The sequence below is a fragment of the Alosa sapidissima genome, chromosome 21, assembly GCF_018492685.1.
Source record: "Alosa sapidissima isolate fAloSap1 chromosome 21, fAloSap1.pri, whole genome shotgun sequence".
Lineage (NCBI taxonomy): Eukaryota > Metazoa > Chordata > Actinopteri > Clupeiformes > Clupeidae > Alosa > Alosa sapidissima.
In genome coordinates this window covers 22,048,637-22,058,362 of record NC_055977.1, presented here as the reverse complement: position 1 = coordinate 22,058,362, position 9,726 = coordinate 22,048,637, and the positions used below count along the sequence as shown (strand labels likewise).

The window sequence follows — 9,726 nt, the reverse complement described above, 5'->3', positions numbered from 1 at the left end:
AGGGTATATGGGTCATTGGAGACTTAAATGGTAGTCACTCTTTACTAAGCTTTAATGAGTTGGTTTCACTTTATGATATCCCTAGACATTCCTTATTCTTTTACTTCAGACTTAGGTCAGCTCTTAACGCACACAAGGTTGTATGGGGCTCAGAGATGAAAGAGCATCCTCTAGTCAGTTGGATACACGTGGCCCCCTAAAAGCGTTGTCTCTTTTCTGTATGCCAGACTTCTCTCATATTTATCACCTAAGCCTAGTACATTGGCATGGGATCATTCAATGGCACTCAGAGGTAGAGAAATAGACTGGGAAGCAAGCTGGGATAACATATGTAGCTCCTCTCATAATCCTAATCATCAGTTTATTCATATGAAGATATCTCATAGAGCTTATCTTACTCCTAGAGTCAGACACTTAATCGGTCAAGCTCCACATCCACTTTGTACTTTGTGCTCACAAAATGCTTTGGGGACTTTTATGCATATAATGTGGGACTGCCCTAAGATTTATGATTTTTGGAATAAGGTGTTACAGTCATTGTCTGATCTCATTGATATTCAGCTTCCTATGGATCCTGTTTTACACCTTCTCAATGATGACTCTAAACTTGAATGCATGAATGAAAGGTCTAGAAAAATTTGGTTAGCTGGTCTAACAGCAGCCAAAAAGATCATTGTTCAAGTTTGGGTTCCACCCCACAACCTAGCCCATAAGCATTGGCTGAATACATTCTTAGAGATTCTTTACTCTAGATTCTACTCCTCGGACAATACAAACTTGGAGAAATGGAATTGCCAGAGTTCAAGACATTTTACTGGAGAGAAACTAAATGGACTGTTCTATACTGACTGTGCTACTATGATAGTTGTGTTGTAACAATGCCTTTCATATATGTTGTTACCCACCAAATACAATAAAAAATGAGTACAAAAAAAAAAAAAAAAAAAAAAAGAAGGAAAATGGCCTTGGGTGTTTGTGAAATGAGTTATGGGAACAGGTCATGTTTATGCACCTCCTAGCTCACACAATTTACTGATCTTCCCTTTCCTTGGGTCAGTTGGGATAAAACAGGCCAAAGCACAATCAAGGAGTCAGATAACTCTATTGTTCAATCCTCCACCCAGCCCATGATTAGACAAAGCCCCACACACCTGCCCCATCATGGTCTCCTTGTACTGCTTCTTTTGGGTGACCTTGATCGGAGGCAGCCTGGTGACCGCTGACACCAGAAAGTTCATGAGGATGTCTTCACAGTTTGCCAGCTGGTCCACCATGCTTTTCAGGCTGCTTGGCAGAAAGTGAGTGTACAGGTAGTGGTAATATCTGTGAGGGAGACAGAAGGCAAAACAGACTGAGTAAAACTGCATAGAAACATTACTCGTACAATCTCAAACATGATTAGAAGTATTAGCAACTTTAATCGTTTAGCTTTGTAAGTGGGTACCTCATAACTATAATCTCGGGTTCAACGTCAGGAGAGAGCAAGTTAGAGACAGATTCATAAACAAAATCTGACTGCAATGAAATCTGATTTCAGATGACAAAATATGATCATAAATAAGCCTTGATGACATTTAAAAAGCCCTTTTACTATATATTATTATGTTAATTAAATGCCGGCGCTGTGTTGGTGTGGTACCTATGGTAGATGGCCGCTCCTGTCAGGACCATGGAGTAGTCATTTGTCCACTTGGAGGTGTAGCCCCAGCGCTCCTTGTTGCTGTCCCAGAAGTGGCTACGGGCGGGGTAGCCCACGATCCTCTCTGGGAAGCTCTGCCACACGGTGAAGGCAAAATCCACCTGAGGGGGAGGAGAGGGAAGGGAGATGTTAATACCCCCCTCACATGAACAAACAAACACAGGGGGGACAACATAATTGGCAAAAAAAAGCAACTGATGGTTCAGGCACCCAGATTTCAAAGCCACAGCTGGGGAAGACCCCCCCCCCCCCCCCCCACACACACACACCCCTCTTTCTCTTGCTCATCAAAGCTCCTTGATTACCGAATAATTACAGAAAAAAACATCAGATGCTTCAAAAGAGGAATAAAGGAAGAAATAACAGTCTGGCAGGCTTATACCAGAGACCAGGTTGGAGATAAAATAATCAACTGAGTCTCAACCAGCTCTGCTGACGCACAGCGCAAAGAGCCAGGCAGACTAAACATCTGGGCGTGCACCTCTGCCAAACACTGAGAGTGAGTGGAATAGAGGAGAAAGGGAGGGAGAGAGAGAGAGAGGAAGCCAGCATGATGGAGAAAACAAGATTTTTTTCAAGGAATAACAGGAAGGGTAATTTCCTTCTTTTCCAAATGATATTTAGAAACACCACCAATCCTGATTAAAGGAAACATCTAAGGGGAGAGGGTGAGGAAGGATGTGGATTTGGGAGTCTGTGTGTGTGTGTGTGTGTATGTGTGTGTGTGTGTTGAGTGAACTGGCGACATGAAGGAAGAAACCGGCTGGCTCTTATCTGTGAGAGCTGGATCGGTCAAAGCCACTTAAGGTGATTCCTCGCTGGGACTGAGAGTCAGAGGTTGACCGACTGTGAGAGTGTCGGAACAGACAAGTTTGATAAGGGGGAAATGTCTCATTGTCAAGCTGCCTGAGATGAAGCTAAAAAAATAACTATGAAACACTATGAAACCCAGTATGTGGGTAACAGTATGTGCTTGCATGTTTTCCATGGTTAGTTTTAGCAGTAGTGGTGGTATACCCTTGTGACTGCTTGCTAAGCTACTTCCCGTGGCACTTTATGCTGCGTGACAAAAAAAAAAGTAGGACAACAGGCAGACTTCATGTGGACTTAAAAACTAGATGGTGGTTAATATGGGTTGAAGGATCCCAGGATACTGAAAGAGGGAGGCGGGAGAGTGAGAGGAAGAGAAAGGCAATGTGTGAGGGAGAGGGGGAGGAATGGAATTAGGGAGGGAGAGAAAGAAGGTACATCCTGACTCAAAAAGAGGACTCCAGCCAAATTGGAAACGGGAGGGGGGGGGGGGGGGGGGGGGATTGGAAGATTGTGGTATTAAAAACATGAGTGAGGGAGCTGCAGAGATAAACAGATCAAGAATGGATGGAGGGAGGGAGAGAGAGGAAAAAGAGAGAGAAAGAGATCTGGGGCAGCATGAGGAGTTAGTGCTGAGGGCTTAGAGGCCTGTGTGTGTGTGTGTGTGTGTGTGTGTGTGCTGACGCAGCTCCATCCAAAGCCACACTCAGGAAACTAGCCAAGCGGTGACATCACCACCCTCATCAGACTTAACCGGCACTTAGGTCAAACCACAGGCAGGGAGAGTGAGAGAGTGAGAGGGAGAGCAAGAGACACAGTGAAAGAATGAGTGAAAGCGGGAGAAAGAGAGACTGATTAAGAGAGGCAACAAGTTAAGCCAAGTGAAAAGGGCTGAGGGAATAAAATGCGAACGACAGAATAAAATCCGAAGCGATGGAAGGATAAAGTGATAGAGACACGAGCAAACAGAGGGAGCCAGAGCGGTCAGTGGGGAACAGACAGCCGCCATGGAAAGAAACCAGAGGACACACACACACAAACACACACACACACACACACACACACACACACACCTCTGTGGTGGACAGCACGGTGTCCTCGTCCAGGCTCAACACGGCGTCTGTTTGGATGGTCTCATACGGCTGGAACCTGCTGCTCATCACCTGTAAACAACAGTACAGAGATCAGATTCACACACTGGCCAGGTCACACGTCAATCACAGCAAGCAGCCAATCACATCAAGCAAGGCATTATCTGCCACAGAAATTACAATTCATTGCTGCCAGATTATGTTTTTGAACTTTTCAGAGACAGGAATGTCTCCTTTAAGTCTAACCCTGCTGGACTCAAAATATGGCTTGTGTTTAAATATGTACACAGTAGTCTGGGGTGTACAGTGAGTAAATGGATGGGGGGTGAAAAGAGAGGGATAGAGAGAGTGAGCGAGGACGACAGCAGCGGAGAGAGGAGAAGAGATGTCAAGTGACAGCAGACTGGGAGGCACAGCTTGGTGCGCTGCTGAGTTGCGTAGGCTTTTTTCTCTTCTTTTCAGATGCGCTTTGAAGTAGCAACACAAAAACAACTTTGTGTGTGCTGTGTGTGAGAAAGAGTGTGTGTGTGTGTGTCTCACGGGTAGCGTGCCAGATTCAAAAAAAGCAGCTCTCCCACACGTTTTTGCCACGTCTCTGTACATCTATATCTCTTTACCTCTCTCCAACTCACTCTCTCTACCTTTCTCTAAGTTTCTTCTCCCTCTCTCCCTCTGACATACATATGGCAAGAAATTCAGCAGCCCACAATACTAGCACATGGACTCCTCATAGCACATGTGCATAAGCACACCCTTTTGCGAGGTTTGCCTTTGCTGTTTTCCTAACACACGCCGGTTAAATAAAGCGTGAGCCATAAGCCATGATGTGGAGATTTCAACATCATGAGCACACACAGGTGGCCCCATGTTTGTACTGTAGGGGGGGCCTCTGACTGACACACACACACACACACACACACACACGCACGCGCACACACACACACACACACACACCTCGGTTTCAACTGATCTAACAAGCAGAAAATCCTCCTGTATACAGATTTATCGACGAGTCAAAAACCCTACCGCACAGAGGGCCAGCCAGAGTCAACAAACACACAAGCGCATGTACAAATACAAAACACACACACACAGACAGACAAAGACACACAAGCATGTATACAGATACAAAACACTCACACACATACACACACACACACACACACACACACGTGTAGTCCATTAGCTGCAAATGGATGCTGAATAATGAATGCAATACCAATTAGCAGCTTGAGCCAAACACATGCATGTATTATCCTCCTCTGTTGTCATGAAGAGAGGGCAGCTTGTAGCCAAAAGCTGTCAAGGTCACCTCTACGCCTCACTACACTTTCTCTTTCTGTGGCGGCGCGTCACGGTCATATGACAGAACCGTGATATGCCGCTTACATGGTCTCAAATGACCTGAACCGCACCCCGTCGCGTGGTAAAAGAACTTTCCAGAAAAAGTAGGGTTGACGTCATCTGCTTGTTTACATGGGGGGTTGAGATTCCACAGGCTGGACCACTGATACAGAGACTGGCTCGCATGTCCAGCTGTTGGGTAATACTATAGGGTCACTCATGAGGCAGCTGTGTGTGTATTTGTGTGTGTGTGTGTGTGTGTCTGTGTATGGGTATGTGTGAGCGGGTGTACTCTTCAAGGTGGAATCTGCCTGCAGTGCATTTCTCCACTTTTTTTTTTTTTTTAACACGGCACACACACACGCGCACACCAGGGAGTGAGCGAGTGGTTCTTTTTGAAAACTCTCCAAGCCCAAATTAGCTGAAATGTCAGCAGAGGTGTGGAGATGCACCGGGTAAGGGTCAAGGTCAGAGAGAGTGGAGGAGAGAAGAAAAAGAAAGGAGGATGGGAGCGAGAGAGAGAGATAGAGAGAGAGAAAGTACAACTGCAGTCACTGCAGTTATGCAGATATGAAGCATTTGACCTTTAACAGCGGCAGCCTCATGAACATGACGAGCACATCTCTGCGTGGAGAGTGTGCTGAAGGAAACGAGGGCGATAAATAAGGGAGGTAAAAAAGGTCAGCCAAAGCATAAAAAAAGAGAAAAGTGAGGCCACCGAGCCTCCGGCACTGCCCCGTAGTGCCCCCCACAGGGGCCCCGCCGCTGGCCCGACGGAGGCAGACGTAGTGCTGCGCTGCGCTGCTCTGTACACACGGCCCGCCGCAAACACAACAAACCGCAGCCGCCACCAAACACCCAGCGCCACTCCAGGGGCCCCCTGAGACAGAAACACGATCCCAGACGTCCTCCTCCTCCTCCTCCTCTCTCTCTGTGTCTGTCTCTCTCCTTCTCCACACTTCTCTCCTCTGCTCCCCTTCTTTTACTCTGTCATTCCCTCTCTGTTTTTCTCCCTCCCTTTCTTTCTTTCTTTCTTTGTTTCTTTCTTTCCCTCCCTCTCTGTCCACTCTCTTACTCTCTCGCCTTCCTTCTCTGCTTCACTCTGTCTTGCTCGTGCAATTGCACACTCCATGCAGGCGAAAATGACAAGACTGCAAAGCAAGTTCATAAGGATCTCTCTTCTTCCCTCATTCCATTCATTCCTTTTTTCTTCCCCCCTCTAACTCACTCTATCCCTTCTTTTTTCCCTTCTCTTCCCCTGTGTCATGGAGAGGGGGGTACAGGGTGGCCTATATCTGCAGCAGTCTCTGCTAGCTTTATGCTGACTAGGCAATGCAGGGCAAGGCAGATAGGGCTAGACCGCTTAAGTGCACACCTGCTCAAGAGTGGTGCAGCGGCTTACATTAGGAGAGCTGTGTCTAAGAGAGGGTCGGAGAGTGTGTGTGTGTGTGTTTTGGAGGGGGGGGGTGTCAGAGTGAGTGTGAGTATAACAGGGTGTCTGTGTGTGTGTGTGTGTGTGTGTGGTAATACCTTGTTCTCTCCCTCGATGACGACAACAGGAATAGAGGTGGCAGGCCAGCGGTGCTTGGCAGGGAGAGGCTTGTCACAGTTCCACAGAACGATGATCTGAAGGAGGAGAGGAAGAGAGAGAAAGCGAGAGAGAGAGGGGGGGGGGGGGGGGGGGGGGACATGAGTCATTCACACAACACAACACTTCCGCCATTCTCCACACCATCTCACCTACCACAGATGGTGGCACATTTCCACCGTCACACTGGCATCTTCAGAGACGCACAAAAAAACAAAACAATACCTCTTTCTCACACACACACACCATTGAAACTGCTTCCTTGTAACCAGACCCTGAAGCCCAACCACTCCCCCCCCCCAAAAAAAAAAAAGCAGCAGTCGGCTCTTGACGTGAAGTGGAAAGAAAAGCCCAGATTGGCTTTGCTCTTTCAAAGGCTACGCTCTTTACATGAGGCATGTAATTACTCCACTGGTTAACCTGAGCCACTGACTGCTCCTACATTAGCCCTCATGAATGTTTGATGCGGGAGCAGAGAGAGAGAGAGAGAGAGAGAGAGAGAGAGAGAGAGAGAGAGAGAGAGAGAGAGAGGGAGAGAAGGAGAAAGGGGGAGGGGAGGGACATGTATGTGATGCCACATAGGCAGCCAAGCCAGTGGCCTGGTGGGGAACAGGGAAACTGGGCGTTTATGTGGAGCTATACAGGGGGACACAGAGAGAGAGACACAGAGAGTGATGGCAATCTGAGAGCAGAGAACGGTAGGAGGACGAGCTCAGGAGAGAATGAAGGGAAACGGCAGAAGGGACAGAGCTGAGGCAAATACAGTCAGGAGCACTACAGAGTGGCAAAACAAACGTTGGCGTACATACGTGTGTCTGAGAGAGTGAGTTAAAGTTAAACAAAAAAACAAAACAAAAACAAATAAAGGGCACACTAAAAGAAGAAAAAAAAAAGAGCGATACACTCGAGGAGTGAAAGACAAAGAGAGAACCGTCTGAGAGAACCGTTTGAGAGAACGTGCGGAAGAGAGCAAGTGACAGAACCCTCCAGGCTCCCATGGCCCAGGACCAGGCCCACTCAGGGAGGCTCCGTGGCCTGGCTGGATGATGTGGGGGGATGTGTCTGGCCACTGGCAGCATCAGGCCCTCCAACCATCTCATCATGAGCCCTCCAACCCTCATCTGAAATATGATTAGCCTTGCTTCCGTTCACTGATGAGAGCGGACACACAGATGGCGTTTCCATCAGGTTCAGTCATTTTATTAAAGTGAGTGAGTGTGTGTGTGTGTGTGTGTGTGTGTGTGTGTGTGTGTGTGTGTGTATGTGTGTGTATGTGTCCGTATTTATGCATGTATTCGTTAGATAATGTGTGTGTGTTAGTGTATGCATATGTGAGTGATTGGGGTGTATGTGTGTCTCCGTACACGCTCTCAAACATTTTTTGAAGTCGAACGGTACACATGTCCACACACAAACACACACACCCTCTCTCAGAACCGAGGAACACAGTCTCACAGCAGGAGGTCTCAAGTCATAGAGGGAATGTGCTTGCCAGAACCGGCTCTCCCCCTTTCCTTTCCCCTCCTTTTCTCTCCCTCATCCCTTTCTTTCTGTCTTTTATTTATGTCCCGTCTTCCTCCACTTCCTGTACTCCATCATGCCCAGGCCCCTCTTAATGAAACACAGCAGAAGTGTGTGTGTGTGTGTGTGTGTGTGTGTGTGTGTGGAATGGTGATGGTATAAGCTTGTTGTTTAATTCTTCTGGGCTTCTTTTCTCTGCTGCTTCCTGTCCCTTCATTTGTGTGCCAGAAGCAGCACACATTCCATTTGAGAAAGATGGAGGGTAGGGAGAGAGAGAGAGAGAGAGAGAGAGAGAGATGGAGAGAGAGAAAGAAAGGGGGAGAGATGAAGAGCAACACTGCCTCGCCGGTGGTGTAAATGCATCCCTTTCCAGTGGGCTCAGTTTATGTGAATTATGCTCCCATGATCTTATCCTTGAAACCCATTCTGCCACACACACAAACACACACACACACACACACAGAACTACAATGAACCATACAGCTAAGCCACATTGCTGCAAGCTCAGGCCAGTCATCCCTGTGGGAGACTGGATACCATGGAAACACGCAGTGGTAGTTATGTGGATTCAGCAATGTAGAACAGGTCAAGGTACAGAGGTCTTGTAGAACAGAAACAAGCCAAAAGAAAGAATGACAGATCGATACGGAAACAAACCAAGTTGAAAGAACACGAAGATGAGGAGGATGTAGTGCGGCTGAGGTGAGAATAGTGAGACATCACTGCTTTGCAAGAAAAGAGAAGGAGAAAGAAAGGGTTGATGGAGGGGTGGAGACACAAGATGAACGAGAGGCTTTCTTTACCTGGGAACAGTACTGGGACTTGGCCACAGCCACCAGCAGCTTGAGGATGGGTTGAGACTGGGAGACCAGGGGGGTGACAGCATGGATGACTGCGGTGAACTTGGGCTGCGGTCTGATACCTGAGGAATAGAGAAATGGAGAGAGAGAGAGAGAGAGAGAGAGAGAGAGAAAGAAAGGAGAGAGAGAGGCAGACAGTCAGATATAGAGAAATATAGTAACTTTCAGCCTGGGAAACAACACATGAATTCATTCATGTCAATAAAGCATCATTTGATTTGATAAAGATTAACCCAAGCTTAATGCAAGAACGAAACTGACTAATTGCTATTTGACAGCTGACTCTGTGCCCTTGATACTGGGAACGCTAGACAGCAACAACAAGAAAACAGAAATATCTTACACAATACAGTATAATCATACTGCATCATACAGAACACAGTATAAATAATTCTTGATCTGGATACGGTGATATTATTTTGGAACAGCTTGTACATTTGGTGAATCAAGCCTCTGGCTTATCGAGGGGAGCCCCAAGGAGATTTATTCAGTCCTTGAAGGTTCCCGCAGTCGAGTTTTTTTTTGTTTTTTTTGTATTTTAATCTCGACACGCTGCTTCAAAATGCCACCTCCGGCTCATTACAACGTCGCCTCCATGACAAACGGGTGCCACGTTTCATGCTGGTTACAGCAGCCCTCCCCCCCTCTCTCCCTCCCTCCTCCCTCTCTCAACCGCCTTCATCTTTTACAAGCTAATGAGAGGTGCTCAATCAAGTGCCTTATATTGATCAAGCCGACAGCCGCATCCATATTAAGATGAAGAGCGATTCCAGGATGGTATTTAGGTTTGCACTCCATAATGCTGTGAATTGG

General features: G+C 47.1%; 1 protein-coding gene across 1 annotated transcript in view; it reads right to left on the bottom strand.

Moving 5' to 3' along the window:
• ext1b (exostosin glycosyltransferase 1b) overlaps positions 1 to 9,726 on the bottom strand; it is a 77,606-nt gene that overhangs the window by 5,584 nt on the left and 62,296 nt on the right. The window contains exons 6-10 of the mRNA XM_042076763.1: positions 8,857 to 8,975; positions 6,475 to 6,570; positions 3,583 to 3,672; positions 1,640 to 1,800; positions 1,152 to 1,323 (exon numbers count right to left, since the gene is read on the bottom strand). Coding sequence (XP_041932697.1) covers positions 1,152 to 1,323; positions 1,640 to 1,800; positions 3,583 to 3,672; positions 6,475 to 6,570; positions 8,857 to 8,975 — 638 coding nt within the window. The remainder of the gene's footprint in view (positions 1 to 1,151; positions 1,324 to 1,639; positions 1,801 to 3,582; positions 3,673 to 6,474; positions 6,571 to 8,856; positions 8,976 to 9,726) is intronic.